This window comes from Sminthopsis crassicaudata, chromosome 2 (assembly GCF_048593235.1).
Source record: "Sminthopsis crassicaudata isolate SCR6 chromosome 2, ASM4859323v1, whole genome shotgun sequence".
NCBI classification, from domain to species: domain Eukaryota; kingdom Metazoa; phylum Chordata; class Mammalia; order Dasyuromorphia; family Dasyuridae; genus Sminthopsis; species Sminthopsis crassicaudata.
The window spans coordinates 252,490,782-252,509,779 of NC_133618.1; the positions used below are offsets into that span (position 1 = coordinate 252,490,782).

An 18,998-nucleotide genomic window follows, 5' to 3' on the forward strand; every position below is an offset into this window, starting at 1 on the left:
TTTGCCTCAAGACAACTCAGTTAATCTTTCTAGGCCATGTTTTTCTTTTTTGTCAAATGGAGATGCCCAGCTGCTGTGAGAACCAAATGAATTATGGATGTGAAAGTTCTTTAGAAAACAAAAAACAATGCTCTGGATGTGATATGTATATCCCAGTCACAGGAATAGGGAAAGGAATTATCATTTATATAGAATTTATTATGCTTCATAGGCATAGGCATAGGCTAGAGATTGAAAGAGATGACTTTTCCCTGTTTCTGCCCCTCTAACCTTTCCATTTAAGGAAATTCTATCACCATCTAATGTTTTCATTTTACAGGGCAGTCTTGGACCTCCAGGACCTCCTGGGCTGGGAGTAAGTACTTCTTTCTAATCTGTAGAATTTGAAGAAAGAGGTGATAGAAGGTTGATAGCAGTATTGCATATTGTCAGCAGCTTCTTGATAATGAGATCATATTAAGCAGAAAACCCAGAGGTAGTTGTACCCCTATCCAAGCCAATTTGACTTAACAGAGTTTCCTAAGAGGCTGGACTTCAGAGATTGGGTTCAGCACCAAATGATGAGATTGAGGAGAGCAACTGGCACCAAACATTGGGGTTCAATGACCTTTCTCTTTGGCAAAAGGTAGGTTTATTTAGAAGTTACAGAGAAAATGAAGATGCAAATAAGTACTAGAAGTGGTAAATATGAAATAGATTTGGGAGAGCACCATTACCAAAGAAAGAGTGTTAACTGTCATCAATGGAAAAGACAAGTTCCCCAACGGAACTATTGTTCTGTACTCCTAGGAAAGTCCACCAGAGCTATCCCCTGTCCTTAGGTAGGATATGCTACCTAACCTTTCTTCTTGACCTACTAGAACCACTTCCCAAATTTTAATTTTTATTAGAGATCTAGATGAATAGCTTTGTTATTTTTCAGCATTTACTTTCTTAATAATCTCCATCTTTTATTTCCTGTTTGCAGGGCAAAGGACTTCCTGGACCTCCAGTAAGTAGAAATGTCCCAGAAAATTTGTTTATATGCTTGATGACTCCTCCTCTCATCCCATATTCTAGTGCTATAAATCAAACAACCAGTGGAGATTAACCAAAATCCCCAAATTCCTACGTTAAGGTAATCAGTTAAATCTTTCAGTGCCCAGAGGCCTGGAACTAGCTATTAGAATCTATTCAGTTCAGCTCCCGCTCCAAACAGAGCCAGAATAGAACTAAGTTGATATCTTTTTTGCAGAAGTCCAAAGATCTCTAGTCTATAGACAGCTTCCATATGATCTGATGTCTCTGAGCAGAACAATCAAAATGAATGAACAAACAAACAAGTAAATAATTTATTAATTTATTTCCAAAAAGGCTGGAACTATTTACTTTTTGTCTTGCACTGTTTTCATCATTGATTTCTTGAAATGTAGCTCTGAAAGACAGGTTTTTTAAAAGTCCATAATGTTTTAGATGGAGTTACTTTGCAGGCTTTTAAGCCCAAATCACTTGGCTTTCAATGAATGGCCAATAATAACCCCAACTCAAGCATCTGTGGCTCATTGTTTAGGTTTTGATGTTTTAGAATGAGTAAGAATAGCAAATTGTTTTCTGTTCTGGCCAGAAATTCAAAGGATCTTCCTCTTCCAAAATGATAACTTTGAAATAGCAAATTGTTTTTTGTCTCAACTCTTATTTAGCTTTTAGTCACTAAATGAATGTGTCCTCAGACAACTGAGATATGGGAAAGCTCCCAATTTAGAAAATTCAAGACTACAACTGTATACTGCTTTTTGCTCCTCTGCCCCACTTAAATCCAATCCATAGGTAAACAAAGAACAACAACAACCATCACCGTTGGGGAAAACTTTATTATTTTCCCTTCTTCCTCCCTCAAGTCTAATTTTTTTAGAACCCCCTAAATCCTTTGAGAGAAGAATTATCACCATTGGTAGTGGAGAAGACTCATCTCTCCCTTCTCTCTCCCTACTCTTTTGCCTAGGATGCTTACTGCTTACAGAACTTGATGGTCATCAACAATCTCATTCCTTCTTAAAGATGGAGTTCTACCAGAATTATAATCTGCAGTCATCTGACTGCTGGTGTGGGCTTATAGATCTCTGGGTCTTTCCAGCTGCCCCAAGGTAGCACCCTTGGGATTTCCAGGCTTTGCTGAATTTCATTTTATGTGGTGTCTCCCTTAATTACAGTGTGAGCTCCTTAATCAGTTTTTCTGTCTTCCCAGTGCTTAACACAGTGTTTGGCACATAGTAAGTACTTAATTTTATTTTTATTTATTTTTTATTATTCATCCATAGTTTCTCTGATACAGTTTCAGAATAGGATCTCTAATCATGTCCCACTAATTCCCAATAACAAACAGAAGATTAGAACTGAAAGAAACAAGTCTTGATATATTTGCTTTTCTCTTTCTCCAGGGTGAGGCTGGACTGAGTGGCCTCCCAGGAGGAAATGGAGTCCGTGGACCCCCTGTGAGTTACTACCCCAGTGCTAAAACTATGTTGATATTTTTGGATTAAACTAGCATCTCTGTACCATAACGATAAATATTCATAGGCTAGCCATTTCATACATATACAAGCATAAACATATATACATATATATGTGTGTGTGTATATATATATATATATACATATATATATATATATGTATATATATATATATATATTCATATTCAAATGTACTCACAGCATGATCCCTATTTTAGGGGATCAGACAAGATGCTATCAATCCACACATGTATCATCAGAAACCCTGTAGTTCTTCATTATTTATGGTATCTGGCTAGGTTGGACTGGAAATGATGAGGCTCGGCATAGGGCAGGAAGTTTTGGGAAACCCCTTCTGGTCGGTGCAGGTCCTTTGTAAATGAATTTACGAACCTGAAAAATTAAACTGGCAAAAGAAGTTTATTATTAGAACTGAGAGGTCAGCTTTTGCAGGCTGACTTTCTTAATGGCAGGGTCCCAACAGAGAAGTAAAGATCTAACAGAGAAATCCTCTAGCAGAGAAATCCCAACAGAGAGGCAAATAGAGTCCATTAGGGAAATAAGTGAGAAAGATAAAAAGAGAGTAATGCTGAAAGAGAATGTCTTTTCAGCTGGCAGAGGATTATATCTATGCCAAGGAGATAGAGAAGTTCCTTGGCATGATTAGGTCCTCTGCAAGGGATTAAGCTGAGGGAAGCTTGTTATATGGACTGCTCTTGCTGGGGACTGGGAGCAGTTTGAGTTGGAATCAGAATAGAGAATCTTGGAATTGAATGAGTGTCCCTAGACTAATCTCCAACTCAATAGAGGTCAATAGAAATCTCTATCTCTAGCTCAGGCTAAGTAGGAGTGGTCCTGGACTCAACTAGTCCCACCCAGATAACAGAATGAAACCACTTTATTTTGATTCCCTGGGGCGGGTCTCTAAGGGGAGAGCTTCTTTGAGGGAGTTTCTCAAGCTTTCCCCCCAAAGTCTGAGAGAATGAGAGAGAATTTCGGGGCCCCCCTCATCATTTCTAGTACAGAGGGTGGCACAAATCTATTCCCTTATCTGTGTATTGCTAATAGTTTGACAGTTTGTGTGCTGATACAGACACAACTCCAGGAAATAAATAGCAAAGCAGAAATGTTGAGGTTGGGAAGGGACCCCAAAGATTGGGGTCACAGACTGGTGTCAGAGGTGTCTCAAAAGAATTTGCAGACTTGAATCCATCTCCAAGTCAAGGGGCAAAGTTTATTGTAATTATAATGCCAATTGAAGCAGTTTAAATTCCAAGAGAATTTGGCAAAGAAACAGAAGCAAGGAGACAAATTTATCTCATTCATGTCATTGATATGCTAATTTGATGGCCTAGAGGTAGAACCAAGGAGTGGCCTCAAGAATTTGGTTACCACTGACCAACAGACAGTAATGTTTATGGGACAATTCTAAGGCCAAAAGACTTGAAATCATTGACAGATTATTAGAACAATAGTTTCAGAATCACTAATATATTTTCCCTAAAGTCTAAGGGAAGAATTATGATTATATTCCTAGGCCAGAGGACTTTTATAATCATATACATACAAAACAATAATACTCTTAGATCAGAAGGTTTCAGGATCAGATTCCAAAACCAGAAGATTTAGAATCACTGACTTGAAATGGACAGACACGAGATAGACAGCTCTGACTAGATTATTCAATTTAAAGCATCATTTATTAGCCGGCCGGCACCTGACCCCTCTAGACAGGCTAGTAGAGATCAGCCCTGGACCTTTAGTGAGGTACATTTTTAAGCCCATTTGCCACATCCTGGTACAGCCATGCGGTTACAAATTTTGGGAATCACTGACAGTTTCTCGTTTACAATGGGGAAGTGTCTGGACAAGAGTGAGCGCACAACGGAGCCTTTTTGCAATGTAGAAACACACTTCTCGCAAAGTCTAGGGTCTCATGAACCGGGGAATGGGGCCCAGTCTGAACATAACACTTCCCTTAATTTAGCTTAAGCAACATTTTCCTATGAGCCTGAGGCCCTTGACCCAGGGGTGAGGGGGCCAGTCTTTTGTCCATTTCAGACTTATTGTTAGAACAGAAGCACCCTAAGGTCAAGGGACCTTAAAATCATTCCTGTCTCCCCTAAAAACTATATTACATCAGAAATACCATCAACTCTGAATTGAGAGTGAGACAGATACTCAAGTTGGGAGGGAGACTTCTCAGGAGCTATATCAATTTGCTTTTGGTATAAGGATAAAGATTAGGAAAAGCTGCATTGGGGTCATTATTAGAGGGAACTTTCATCATTGCTTGTTTTTCTCAACCTCAGAGTGATGATGGTAGCCTTTTCTGAGCCATGGTTCTTTCTTTTTCTAGGGACCATCTGGACTTCCAGGCCTGCCTGGTCCCCCAGGTCCCCCAGGACCTCCTGTAAGTACTGCCATAGACTTGATGAGTGCAAAGAAAGACCAGGGATTTCAAGGTCAAGAATGGAAGGTTTAAGAAAGAGATGGGCAGAAGAAAAAGTTAATATGGGACTGGGCCCAGATCTCTTTCTTCTAAGCCCAAACTCCTCATTGAAACATAGTATTAAAGCTCCTGGAAAGAAAAAAAAAAAAGAAAAGAAAAAAGATTATTCTAGAGGAGGATAGGACCTGAAAGAAAGGGATTATCTGTGGTGTCTGAAATGAGATTTCTCCCAATTCAAACAGGCCTGTCTCCTTAATTCACTCATTCATCCATATAACATTTATCAAATACTTGCTATAAGTCAACACATAGAACTGTGTCCAGGAGTTTAGACCACCCATCTTGCTTCCTCTAAGGAAGGATTTAAAGGTGGTATCCTGAGGTCATATATCCAATTGACTACAGGAAAATTTGCTATCCTTTGCCTTTACCAGGTTGTCTGGCTCTGGTTTGTCTTTGATACAAAACATGAGCTGGGTTTTGTTTACCTCATCTGCAAATGGGAAAGACTTATTAACTCTTTGTTCTGTTCCATGGTGGGGATTATGGGATGTGGCTAGAAGGATTTCACTTCATCTATACAGAGCTTTTTTTGTGATAAGGACCCCTTTAGCAATCTAGTGAAGCCTTCAGGGACCTCATCTCAGAATGTTTTTAAAAGAAAACAAAGAAAACAAATTAAATTGAAACGCATTTATACACACACACACACACACACACACACACACACATTTATATTTAAAAGCAATTTCATGGACCTCAAGATCTTACCTTCTGCTCTAGAGGTAACTTCTGGCAGATAACTGAGTTACTATGTCACTATTCCCCTCAGGAAGATAGCTTTGTAAAAATGGGCTGACAAGCTTGTGCTTATTTTCTTGTGCCACAATTAATTGTGAGTACCTAGAGACTAGATTTGCAGGAGTAGAAGGTGCTCCATTCAGAGAGCTTGTGTCTATTTTCTCTCTGATTAGAGACGGTGGGAGGCACTGTAGTGGGCCCTCTAGTAGGCAGTGACAGCAAATCAGTGATTAGAAGAGATTGGTATCTCTGACTGGGAAGTTCTTAATAAAACTCAGAAGGCAGAAAGCAAATTAATAAAGCAACATTAAGGATAATTCAGATTCCTCAGGTCAATCCCTAGTGAAAATGGAAAGTGAGGCAAAGAGGGAAGGATCTAAATGCTTCAGCTGAAGTTCTAAAACTTTTTTGATTCCAGGGACACCCAGGGGTTCTTCCTGATGGTGCTGGCGATCTTCAGGTAAGATTTTTACTTTGTTTTCTAAAGGGGTTGACTTGAGCTTAAGTTATTCAGTCCTCTGAAACAACAAGTGGTTCTAAAATGCTTTTCCTCTGGAAAAAGGAGGGAGCTGAAACTATCATGTTTACTAAAGATGACTTGCCATGTTTGTAGGACTTATGTTGAATCTTTCTTGTAGAAAGTTACTCCCCTAGAATAACAATATATCAAGAAAAGAGCATAAAATGTTTCATTTAAACATTCTCTAGCTCACACACAGGGAGAAAAGTGGGCTGAAATTTAATTTGCAAGGTTGGATTAAACTTGGAGTCTTTGGGCGGTTTTGTAGGATTGTCTCATACTAGTGTGGGCCTTGGGACCTATCCTGAAAGTAGCTAGGTAGCATGAGGGATGGAGTAATCGACTAGGGTACAGAAGGCCTACTTTTGAATTCTGCCTCATTCACGTACTAGCTGTGTAACTGTCACTTAAAACTTTCTTAGCCAGTTTCCTCATCTGTAAAATGAAGGCTTGGACTAGATCAATGGTATCAAAGTCATTCAAACAAAATGGGCCACTAAACAATACACAATCATCCCTGTAGGCTGGATATTGACTTAGAAAATCACATATTAACATTATTTATGTTTTTGTACATTATTTTGTCAGTGATTTCCCAATGGCACTTTAATCTGGTTTGGGTTGCAGGCCAGGGTAGATGGGCTGAGAGGTTCTTTTCAATTCAAAGTATGATCCTATGATCACTTTGTTGGCTTGTGCCAATAGCAGAAATATGGCTTCATTTATCCTCACCCCCACTGCAAACTATTTTCAGCTTCTCTTTGAAAAGACTCAATTGGCAGCATTGCTATTTATGACAATATCTGTTACCACCTCATTTCTGTGTATTTTTAAAAGCATTTTGGGAGGGTGGTTTTTTTCCTCCCTTTTGAGAGCCAAAAATAAATTATGTCCATTTCATTTTTTTAAAGAAATGCAGCCAGACTTTTAGTTGCAGAACTGAGTCCATCTTATTTGTTTCTCTCTACAGGCCTCTTCTTTGGACTCATATTTATCCTGTATACTTCATACTAAAGAAAAAAAAAAAAGAGGCAGGCTAGCTTGAGGGTTATTGTAGTAGTCACCTATGGTAGGAAAGGCAGCTAGTACTGGATTTAGAAATCAGAAGACCTCAGTTCTACCCTGATGCTTGCTACCTTCCATGTGGGGAAGGAGTGAAAGGAATAAATATTTAATAAGCATCTACCATGTGCCAGGCACTGTGCTAAGCACTTTGCAAATATCTCATTTCATCCTTACAACAACCTAGTAGTTAGGTGCTACTATTATCCCCATTTTACAGTTTATAAACAGAGGTCAAGTAACTTGCCCAGTATCACACTATGAGACTGGATTTGAATTCAGATTATCCTGATCCTGGGCCCAGTGCTCTGTCTATTGTAACACAGTTGCTTCAGTTCCCTAATCTATAAAACAAGAATAAGTCTTGTGATATCTGTTGGTTGAGCATACAAAATACCATATCTACCTAATGTCATTGATAGAGGAGGACTTTAGAAAATTTTAAGTGTGAAAGAAATTTGAGCTACTATTGTCAGAAAGCCATGAGGCTTGGTATTGGAATTTCTATTCTTGTTTTCATACTAATTTGTGTGTTTTGGAATATTCTCTTTACCCTTTTGAAACCTCAGTTTTGCTCCTTTGAAAAATAGAGATGAGTCAGAAAATCCTTGAAAGAAGTTGATATGGACATTATGTGTCTTGAAAAATTTAGGGGGACATGAACTTTATACCACTATTCCTCTCATGTCATGTTTTAAGTGTGAAGAGTAGTTTTCATTTTCTAGAACCAGAAGTTCCTTGATGAATTGAGAAATTCTTTTGTAAAGCAAATAGTGATTAGCTACTCTTTAATTTATCTTGAGAATTTAGATGTTCAAATAATGGGCTTTCTTAAAGTGGGATCTATGCAGATATACCACCAAAGACAATCAGAAAAAAATGAAGGAAAAGTTATAAAAATCAATTCCTTACTCTATCTAACCAATTTTCTGTGAGTTTCAGTTAATGGTCAGTGACTTGAGCCCATTGGTTATCTTGGATTTGCTCCCATTTTTTGTCATTGTTGTATCTGAAGCTTGACTAGTCATCAAGGCAGCTAGGTGACACAGTTAATAGAGCACAGACTCAGGAAAACCTGAGTTGAATTCTAAATTCACTTATTAGGTGTGTGATCTGGGCAAGTCATTTAACCTCTGTCTGCTTCAGTTTTCCCAGTTGTAAAAAGACAATAATAATACTTCATATGATTATTATGAGGATCAGATGAAATACTATTTGTAAAATTCTTAGTACAGTTCTTGGCACATAGTAACTGCTTAATAAATGTTTGTTCCCTCCCTCCCTTCTTGGTGGAAAGTCAGACTATTGTATTCAAATCAACACTATAATTACTTCTGGACAGGGTATATCTAATTCTTCTATTGCTGCATTCACTACACTGTGACTCCCATCATTCTCTATAAAGTGTTGCTTCCCCCTTTAAAATATAAGCTCCTTGAGGCAGAGATTATCTAGCTTTTTAATCTATTTGCTCCATGTTTACTCAGTGCTTGGCATATAGTAATCATTTAATAACTATTTTTCATCCATCCATTTATCCATTTATTTATTCATCTTAGAAGTAGCCTTTATGCAGGTGTAATCATTTTGGCTGCTTATACTATTTTCATCTTGACCTCTGAGAGTTCTGGAATTTGAATATAATACTCCTGGGAGTTTTCATTTTGAAATCTCTTTTAAGAGGTGATTAGTAGATTCTTTCAATTTCTATTTTATCCTCTGGTTCTAAGATATCAGGACAGTTTTCCTTGAGAATTTCTTAAAAGATGATATCTAGGCTAATTAATTGAACGTGGTTTTCAGGTAGACCAATAATTCATAAATTATTTCTCTTGAATTTATTTTCCAGTTTTTCCAGTAGATATTTCACATTTTCATCTTTTTTTAGTTCTTTTGATTTTGTTTTATTGTTTTGATATTTGTTATTGTATGTTTCATCAAGTCATAGCTTCTACTTGCCCAACTATAACTTTTAAGAAATTATTTTTTTCATTGAGCTTTAATGCTTCCTTTTCCATTTGGGCAATTCCACTTTTTAAGGAATTCTTTTCCTCAGTAAAGTTTTGTACTTTTTGTACCTTTTCCCCCATTTGGCCAATTCTACTTTTTAAGGCATTTTTTTCCTTCATTGGATTTTTGTTTCTCTTTTACCATTTGACCAATTTTGTTTTTTAAGGTATTGTTTTCTTTAGCATTTGTGTGTGTGGAGGGGAGATACATTCTTTACCAAGCTGTTAACTTTTTTCATGATTTTCTGGAATCTAATTCCTCTTCCCAATTTTTCCTCCTCCTATTTTTAATTGATTTTAAAAATCCTTTTTGAATTTTTCTATGGTCTTGAAACCAATTTGTATTTTTTTTTTTTTTTGAGGCTTTGATGTAGCGATTTTGACTTTGTTGTCTTTTTCTGAGTTTATGTTTTGGTCTTTCCTCTCACCATAATAACTTTCTGTAGTCAAGATACTTTTCTATGATTTTTTCTAGTCTCTTTTTCGACTTTTAACTCTATGCTAAAGTAGGGCTCTGTTTCTGGAGTAGAGGGTGTGCTATCACATATTTCAAGTTTTTTTCAAAGCTGTTTTTAGAGATAATTCTAGTTTTTGGTTTTTCCAAGGTGGTATGATCTAGGGAGAAATGTGTTTACTAGTGTCCTGGTCTGTGAGTGACTGTAAGTTGAGTGACTGTAAGCACTCTTTTCTATCCTGGAATCATAAGCAGGGTCCCATCTCTCCTGTAGCCACAAGTTCTGGTAAACTAATGCTCTTTCTTGCTTTGGAACTGAGATTCAGGACTGTAACCCAAATCCAAATATGGGCAATGCAATATAGTCTTGTCTCCCATGTACAAGAGCTCATGTAATCTCCTACTAACCCATTGTTTGACCCCCTTACCATCTATATGCTGTGAGGTTCAGAAACATCATTGGAGCTCTGATTCAATAGCCCCCAAAGCCTATTAGTGGTTTGTTGATACTGAACTGAGCTTCATTGTCACCTAGGTACAACAGATTTTTCCTGTCAACCTTCTAAGTTGTCTTGGGCTGGAAAATTGTTTTATCTGGTCCTTTTGTGGGTTCTGATGCTCTAGAATTTGCTTTGAGAGATTATTTACAGTTGTTCAGAGGGATTTGGGGAAGAGCTCAAGTGAGTCCCTGTCTTTTTGAAGCCATCTTGGCTTTTCCTCTGAGCTCCAAGACTCAAATTTGCTTTTTCTATCTTTTTGCAGTCAAGTGGGTTGTGAAGAAATATTTCTGATCCTAGAACTCTTGTTCTCTTGTAGTGTCCTGCTATCTGCCCACCTGGACCACCAGGACCCCCAGGAATGCCAGGATTCAAGGTAAGCCCATAGCTAAAAACAAGAAATACAATTACTGAGCATCACCAACGTGACTATGAAGCAGGATTTAACCTTAAAGAGTTAAAGATGGAGAGTCATCACATCCTTGTAAACCTGTCCCATTAAGACTTCTAATGTTTGTAATAGTGGGAAGTAGTCATTCCTTCTTTTTTCTTTTATATTGTTCTTTTCTTTTTTCTTCCTTTCTTCTTTCCTTCTTCCCTCTCTCTTCCTTTCTTCTCTCTCCATCTCCTCCCCCTGTCTGCCTCTATCTGTCTGTCTGTCTGTCTCTTTTGTATCCCCAGTCAATAGAGAGTTAATTTTGTAGTCAGAAAAACCTGGATTTAAGATCTATTTGTCTGGAATCTTGTTTAGTTTGTATGAAATGTGAACATAAAAAAATACATGATCCTAGATGAGATACCTAACCTTTCAGTTATAATTCTATTACAGATCAAATGTTGACCTTCATTAATGGAAATAGTTGTCATATTGTGACTCCCCAAAAACTATCAAAAGCACAGATTCAGACCCTATCAGCAGCAATATAATGCTGCCTCCAAAAAAAGATACCCAGTGCAATCCAATGCCTTACACAATGTATGTGCTATAGAAATGTCTATTTAATTGGAGTGTTGAATCTGATAAATGTAAGCTTCTGGTTTATTGCCATTTGACAAGAACAAAGTGTAAGGAGATTTTTGAGGTTGAAATGTAACTGGTTTTCTGTATGAGTATAGTTCCTCCTCCTCCCTTTCACAAGCAACAACTATTTTCAAAACAGTTTTTATTGTCAAATAGATGTCTAACAGGTAGCAAGGCATGGATGAAGCAGAAGTCCAGTTGTTTAAGGTCTTTCACCCAGAGGAAAAGAGAACTTCAGTGGCAGTGGGGGAAAGAACAATGGCCCAAGAGTTTGAAAAAATACAAAGTTTTAGCCCTAATAATTAACAGAGCAATCTTAAACTAGCTATTAATATTCATGGCTTGCTGTTTCCTCATCTTTAAATTATTATTATTACAGTTGATTGTTTTACTTGTTTTTAATATACAGTATCCTCGAGGGCTTAGCTTCAGATGGAGAACTGTTACTGCAGCATTTCTGCTCGGGCTCAGTCAAAGACTTACATGCACATCTAGGGTCTACCAAAATTCTAGGACCTAGGAAGTCTGACATGTTCTTTATCTTTTCTGTCTTCAGGGACCCGCTGGTTACAAAGGGGAGCAAGGAGAAGTAGGAAAAGATGGAGAGAAGGTAAATGCCCCTCATCTGTGTTTATCTACTTTTGAGGAAGAAAACAAGCTGCCCTGTGGAAATGACAGCACAATGGGTTTTCTGGAAGAGTGATAGTGACAATATAATTTTGATCCATGCTCTTTAAGAACTGCTTGGTGTGAGGAACTGAAAGGCATACAAAATGACTCATTATGGGTTCTTGTTCTCTGCACACTCGTAATCCCAAGCAGAAGACACAGATATTGCAGAATAGAGATTAAACAAATTCATGTCCTATATGTGTGAAGATGAGTACATTTTGATATGGAAGTGGACATTGAGATGTATTTGGGATGGGGTAAAGCAGAACAGCCACAAAAAGAACTGAGGCTAGGCCTGAAGGGATGCAGATGTGTCAGATAAACTTGTAACTATACCCTTTGTAAGCTACTGGTGCTCTCCGTTATAGGGTGATCCTGGTCCCCCAGGACCTGCTGGTATCCCTGGAACTATTGGTCTACAGGTAAGAAATGGGGAAAGTTCAAGTGAAGTGACTTGAAGGATAGGATGTAATACTTCATTCAAGTCACAGTTTAAGCTAGGCCTAAAATTAGGTCTCTCAGCTCTTTCTACTCTTTATTTTCCAAGGCTTTCTTTAGCCTTGACTACCATTTAAGCCAATTATACTAAGTTGTAAAATTTATAAAACATTGCATCAAAGAAAGAACAATTAACTTATTTGTAAATTGTGTTGTTGTTTAGCCTTTTATTTCAGAGACTGATTGCATGAAAAATATCTCTGCACTAGGTAGAGCTATTAATACATGAAAATAGATTTCCTATGTTTTCATCCTTTGTGTAAAACATGAGACTTATGGAAATTCAAAGATATTTTCATTTTCTTGTTGGTATGATCAAGTCAAAAGCTTTTACTTAAACAAATAGTCTTGGGAAGTGTAAACTGGAAAGAACCACAGTTTGTGAAAATCAACTTCCTCCACTATGGTTATTAGACAGTAAAAGGAGGTACATGCTTTGTTGGATAATCCTTAACCAAAAGAGTTCCTTCAATCATTTGACTTCTTTCCTGAATAAGAAAACCCTTCCTCTTAACACTATTTCCCCAGAGAGGAATTCCATGCTTTCTATACTGCACTTGGCCCTGAGCCAAGTAGCCTTTGTATAATCTCCAGTCTTGTAACTGCAAAAGGCAACAGTTTATTGAAGATTGTCCCATGCAAGATCTCTTGCCCTCATAGTCTCCCCAAATGTCACTTTTGCAACTGATTCTTCCACTAGCCCTTTTTCAGGTCCTCTCTATTTAACTTGGTCCCTTCCATCTTATCTACTTTTTTTTTTTTTTTTTTTTTAACAGGGCCCTAGAGGTTTAAGAGGACTGACGGGTACACTGGGGCCACCTGGAGATCGTGTAAGTGCTGCCCATTTCCTACTTTCCCTTTGTCAGCACTGGGCTATGTTACCTGGCCCTGCACTTTTGACTCTTTCCTTAGGTGTTGTTTTCAAAGAATGGTCTCAGAACATGAAGGAAGTCCAGCTTCCCACTCAACTAGTACAGGATTCTCCTTTTTGTTATGATTAATTTGTCTGGAATATTGAGCTCATGAAAAGATTAGAAGGAAATAAGACTAGAAAGAAAGACAAGTTGAGGTCATTTTGTGGCAGGTCTGAGATGCCAAGGAACAGTTTTATAGAATCATCCCTGAATCTCAGAGTTAGAGGGCAATCCAGAAGTCAGCTGACAAAGATATATTTAAACAAGCTGTTTTTCAACAGTAGCAATAACAAATAGTCACCCAGAATCCATTTAAAATCTTCCAGGGAGGGAAAACCTACAACATCCTGGGATGCCCATTCTACTTTTTGGACAGTTCCAATTGTTTACAGATTTTTCCATCTATTGAGCCTATATCAATTTTATTTATTTGTTTGTTTTGCGTTTCTACCCATCGTCTGGCCTCTGAGGCCAAGGAGAACACAGCTAATTCCTACTCCACAATGGCTCCTCACAAATGCCTAAAGAAAATGATCATGTTTTCCCATCTTTTTTTCAGCCTAAACACCTTCTCTTCCCTAGGCTAAAAGTTCCAAATTCTTGTAATTTATCTTGATAGGATATATTTTCCTGTTTTTTTTTTTGTTTGTTTGTTTTTTATCATCCTGGTTACTTGCTTCTAGAAATGTTCCAACACATCAATATCCTTCCTAAACTGTTGCTCCCAGAACTATGTGCTATATTACTTGGGCAATAGGGAATCACTGAAAGTTTTTGAGAAGGAGCATGCTATATAGCCATGTAGATATCTGTCAATGTAGGATAGATTAGTTAGTCACTAAAGCATCTTCTGTGTGCCAGGCACTATGCTAAATATTAGAAATACAAAAAGAGGCAAAAGACAATTTCTCTTCTCAAGGAGCTTATAGTCTAATGGATATCATGACAAGGAGATAAATGCATATAAATAAGCTATATATAGAATAATAGGAATGATTTTAAAAGTATGTATCTTAGTTTTGTAGAGGATATAGGGCTTAAGGATCATAGATCTAGAAGAATAGGTAAAGACTATAGAGGACATCTATTCCAGCCCCCTCATTTTAGAGGGAAGGAGACTGAAATTCAGGAAAGTGAGGCCACTTACACAATGTCCTCCAGGTGGTAAGTATCAAGTTAGGATCTGAACCTCTAAAATCCTCTCATTCCTGAGTCAGTATTTGTTCTAAATTAGATCCCTAAATACAGATTAAGGAAAACAGTAACAGCAACAATAATAGTAACAACAATATTTATAAAATGTTTATTATGTGCCAGGCATTGTGCTAAGTGCTTTACAATAATTATCTCATTTCATCTCCACAATAACTCTGGGAAGAAGATGCAATTATTATCCTCATTTTATAGATGAGGAAACTCAGGCTGAGAAAAATTAAGTGATTTGACAAGGGTCACACAACTGTAAATGTCTAAAGTTGAATTTAAACTCAGGTCTTTCTGACTTCAAACCTGGCACTTATTAAGGAATACCTTAAAAATATAAAGTGCTAGTTAAGTTATAATTAATTTGTTATTACGAGGGGGAAAGCTATTTAGATAGATCCGGTTGAGTTGCAGAACATACTAGAATGCCCTCCCTATTCCTTGATGATTTATAGTGAGGATTTGGGCCTGAACCGGGTCCCTTATTGAGAAGACTTAGTGTGAGTGAAAGTCTCCTGGCTGCACAATGGTGCTCTGGCCAGAGACCCAGTATATCTCTAATTTGTAGATCTTCTTTATAGGGACCAATTGGCTTCAGAGGACCTCCAGGAGTTCCAGGACCACCTGGGAAAGTTGTATGTATCATTATGCAAATCACATATTCTGCTTCTTTCAACCTATGTTCTTGAACCCTAGGATTTGCTTCCATTGATTGAACAATCCCTCCTTTCCTCCATCAAAAGTTGGACCCAGACTAGATATCATGGATGTGAGGATTAGCAACAATAGCTCATTCTGGGGACAGAGATGAAAAACTGAAGGTCATCAGAATTCTCTCTCTGTCTGAGTGTTGATTCCAGACCTGTAGATTTTGATGGAAATGGTCCCTGGAATGGCTAAGAGCTCCTAAGCGTTCTAATTACATACCCTATCATATTATTATGAGGATGAAGCTACAAGATCAGTTCCATTACTCTTCTCTTTCCTGTTCTTTCTTTCTTTTTTCATCCCCATGCAGGAGTAAACACTACCCCATGCTGGTTCTTCCAATGAAAAAAAAAATTATGGTGACTGTTTTTATTCATTTTTATTCTGGCCTTTATAAAGTGTAATAGTAACTAAGAAGATTGAATCAATTTAAAGAATTCCTGCTTAAATGACAGATATACAGATGTCATTGTAGAATATTGTTCATCTTAATCTGTAAACTCACTTACACACACACACACACACACACACACACACACACACACACACACACACATATATACCATTTTCCAGCACACTATCACCTTTTCAGATTCTCTGGTGATATGACCAGAGGTAAGGTTCACCTTCTCAATTGATAATATGTAATGAATCTATGAATTTGTAAAGATGTTTAACTAGTAGTTATTGTTATTAACATGATTCATAGCAATAAATTATCATAATGTCATATCTAATAAAAATGTTATTATGAGTAATATCATTATTAAGTATCAACACTATCTAGGATTACAGTGCTTGGTCATGTTAATATCACTATTATTTATTCCATTTTTTAAAAAATCCCTTTCAGTCTTCCTCTACTCTTCTACTCTTTCATCATGATCTGGTGATTATCTTGGGTTCTCAAAAACCATACCAGGAAATCATAAGCTTTTAGTAAGATAGAAGAACTTCAAAACTGAGCACAGTGACAAACTATATGCCTTCCTCTGAGGATCAATCTAGCTAAATGTACTTAGGAGGGTGCAGGGTAATGCATTTTTAGCATAGAAATTAAAAACCATTTGTAAAGGTTTGGGAGACCTAAGTTGGTGCAGGAAAGTCCTTGAAATATGAGATTATTTATATTTATCATTAATACAGTAATAGTGTCACTATCACTACTAACTCCTATTGGAACTCATAGTAAAGATGTTATTATTGTTGCTAATAACATATTGATTGCTGACTATTGACTGAGAATTTTAAGGGACTCAAAAAAATCTCAGTTGTGGCTACCAGGAAGCTACCAAAATTATGGCATTTTCAGTGTATTTTGACAATCTTCTCTACATTCAATTTCCCAGAAAATCATCTTGGTTTGTGTCTCAACTTTCAGGGAGATCGAGGAGAGAGGGGACCAGAGGGATTCCGGGGGCCCAAGGGTGACCTTGTAAGTTAAATGAGATATTTACTTTTTCAGTGTCATGAATATCTTCTCTATCTCCAAGAGATTTATAATGAGGATATATATGAACCTGAACTGGATCCCAGTTCAGTGGGAGTGAAGATCCCCAGCTGTACAATGTTGCTCTAACCAAAGACTCAATATCCCCTAATGTATGGATTTTCTTTGTCTGACTATTCATTTGCTATCAAATGATCAGTAATTTGCTGTCTTTTTCTAGGGCAGGCCTGGTCCCAAAGGATTACCTGGAGTAGCTGGACCTATTGGAGAGCCTGTAAGTCCCTTTTATTCTAGTAAAATGGTCACAGTCTTGCTCTGCATCCTGGTAGTAATGGCAGCCCATATAAAGACAGACTCTAAAAGTAATTTGCACATTTTATTCTTTTGGCTGGGCTGTGGGGTTTGGTATCAGTTCAATTCTTTTATCTTTTGTTAGTAATACCCTTTCAAAATATCTTTAAAACATGAATGTAAGTCAGGCCTGTGTAGGACTTGGACATTTTATGTATTTTGAGTTCAGAAATCAATTGAAAGACTACAAGATCCACAAAAAATGTTATGGGGATTTTCAGAGCAATATTTCTCGAACATGGCTTGGGTGAGGGGAGGAGTGATGTTCAAAATAATTCAAAGGAAGAAAGAGCCATGGAAGTGGGCCATCATCCCTAGAATTGTGCCACTGTTATCAACTCCACCATTCTTTCTCTCTGTTCTCCCTCCTGATCTTCCTCTCCATCTTCTTCCATTGCTGCTATTCCGAAGGCTTCCTTGACCTTAAAGCTATGAAGGCACACTCTTGACGGTGTCTCCTTTTTGCTATAGGGTGGTAGCAGGCATGAAGAAAGTAGAATGAGGAAGACTGAGAATTCCTGGATGGGAATAGAAGCTTTATTCTCATTATGTTCCCATCTGTTAGTAGAGATGGTTGGATGCATTCCTAATTTTCCCTTAAGGAGCTACATATCCTCAGAATTCAGGACCTTTCACTCTAATTAAAGAGAAGTAGTGTTTACAGCTATTTCCTTCAATTCAGTGAGTTGTTAATTGGGGTCAGGGTGAGAATGCTGGTTAGTTCTCCTATGGTGGAAACTGTATAAGATGTAGTCTCTGACCTCAGCTAACTTACAGTCTACTTCAGTGACTGAGATACACATGGAGCCCAGAGGATAGAATATGATTAAGAACTGAAGCATGTGGTATACAGATAAATTTAAGAAAATGGAAGTCAATGGAGGTAAGGACAATTAAGAAAGTCTTCAAAGTGGATGTAGGAGGTAGATTTTGAGTTAGGCAAGATTTTAATGAGCAGAAATGTAGGGGAGAAGTACATATACTTCAAAGTCTGAAACCTATGGGCTCCTTTTATTTTTCTTTTACAAATATTAATCTTTTTTTGGTACTTTTCTTTCTTCTTTTTTTAAATATCACATCTCTTTTAAATAGTCACATTTGTAAATAATGAGAAGCAATGTGGCAAAGTGTATAGAGTCTCCACTGTGAGACACTGACTATATGGTCCTGGTAAGGTCACTAATATATCAATACTCTAAGCAAGCAACTGTCTAAGGCTCTAAGTTGCAGAGAAGGTGTTGATCTGTATTCATAGCAGGTATTTCCTCTCTTGAGAATTCCTTCTACCAATGAAATGACAGGTCCAATATCTATCTTTATCTTTCTTTCCAAATATATATCTCTTCCCCTCATCTAACCAATGAGACATCCCTTTCAACAAAGATTTTTAAAAGAAAGGAAAAAAAATTAGTAAAATTCATCAACCATGGCTGATAGTGTAAGAGACATCCCCCACCTATAGTTCCCCCACACCAGCCCTGCAATGAATTGGAGGAAAGACAGTGATTTGTTCTTGTCTGCAGGGTATGCCTGGCAAAGATGGCAGAGATGGAATCCCTGGATATGATGGTGAGAAGGTCTGTAGTCAACATCCATTGATGCTTCCTCCTGAATCATTTCCATTTCATTCCTATCTTCCCTGAGACCGTGCCAAACAGCAGCCCTAGAACTTGGCCTGAGGAGCAGTGACTAGCCCGGGAGAAAGCCCAAGAGATAGCCAGATGTTTAATGGCCGGACTGTGATAGTGGTGTGAGTGATAGTGGTGTGAGCTTCTTGGTGTGGTCAGGTAGCTGTGGGCAACTGAGGGCAAGCAGTAGAGTCTGAGCAGTGGTCAGGAAAGCCATTGGAGCAAGCAAGCTCCCTTCAGCTCAGCTGTGAACATCACTGCTGTTACCT

The 18,998-nt window shown here is 37.7% G+C and overlaps 1 protein-coding gene across 1 annotated transcript in view; it reads left to right on the plus strand.

Annotated features, from left to right (window-relative positions):
- COL9A3 (collagen type IX alpha 3 chain) overlaps positions 1-18,998 on the plus strand; it is a 54,015-nt gene that overhangs the window by 10,445 nt on the left and 24,572 nt on the right. Inside the window, exons 6-18 of the mRNA XM_074288794.1 lie at positions 320-355; positions 968-991; positions 2,418-2,471; positions 4,849-4,902; positions 6,161-6,202; positions 10,604-10,660; positions 11,862-11,915; positions 12,346-12,399; positions 13,252-13,305; positions 15,174-15,227; positions 16,682-16,735; positions 16,971-17,024; positions 18,625-18,678. Of these exons, the coding sequence (XP_074144895.1) occupies positions 320-355; positions 968-991; positions 2,418-2,471; positions 4,849-4,902; positions 6,161-6,202; positions 10,604-10,660; positions 11,862-11,915; positions 12,346-12,399; positions 13,252-13,305; positions 15,174-15,227; positions 16,682-16,735; positions 16,971-17,024; positions 18,625-18,678 (645 nt within the window). The remainder of the gene's footprint in view (positions 1-319; positions 356-967; positions 992-2,417; positions 2,472-4,848; positions 4,903-6,160; positions 6,203-10,603; positions 10,661-11,861; positions 11,916-12,345; positions 12,400-13,251; positions 13,306-15,173; positions 15,228-16,681; positions 16,736-16,970; positions 17,025-18,624; positions 18,679-18,998) is intronic.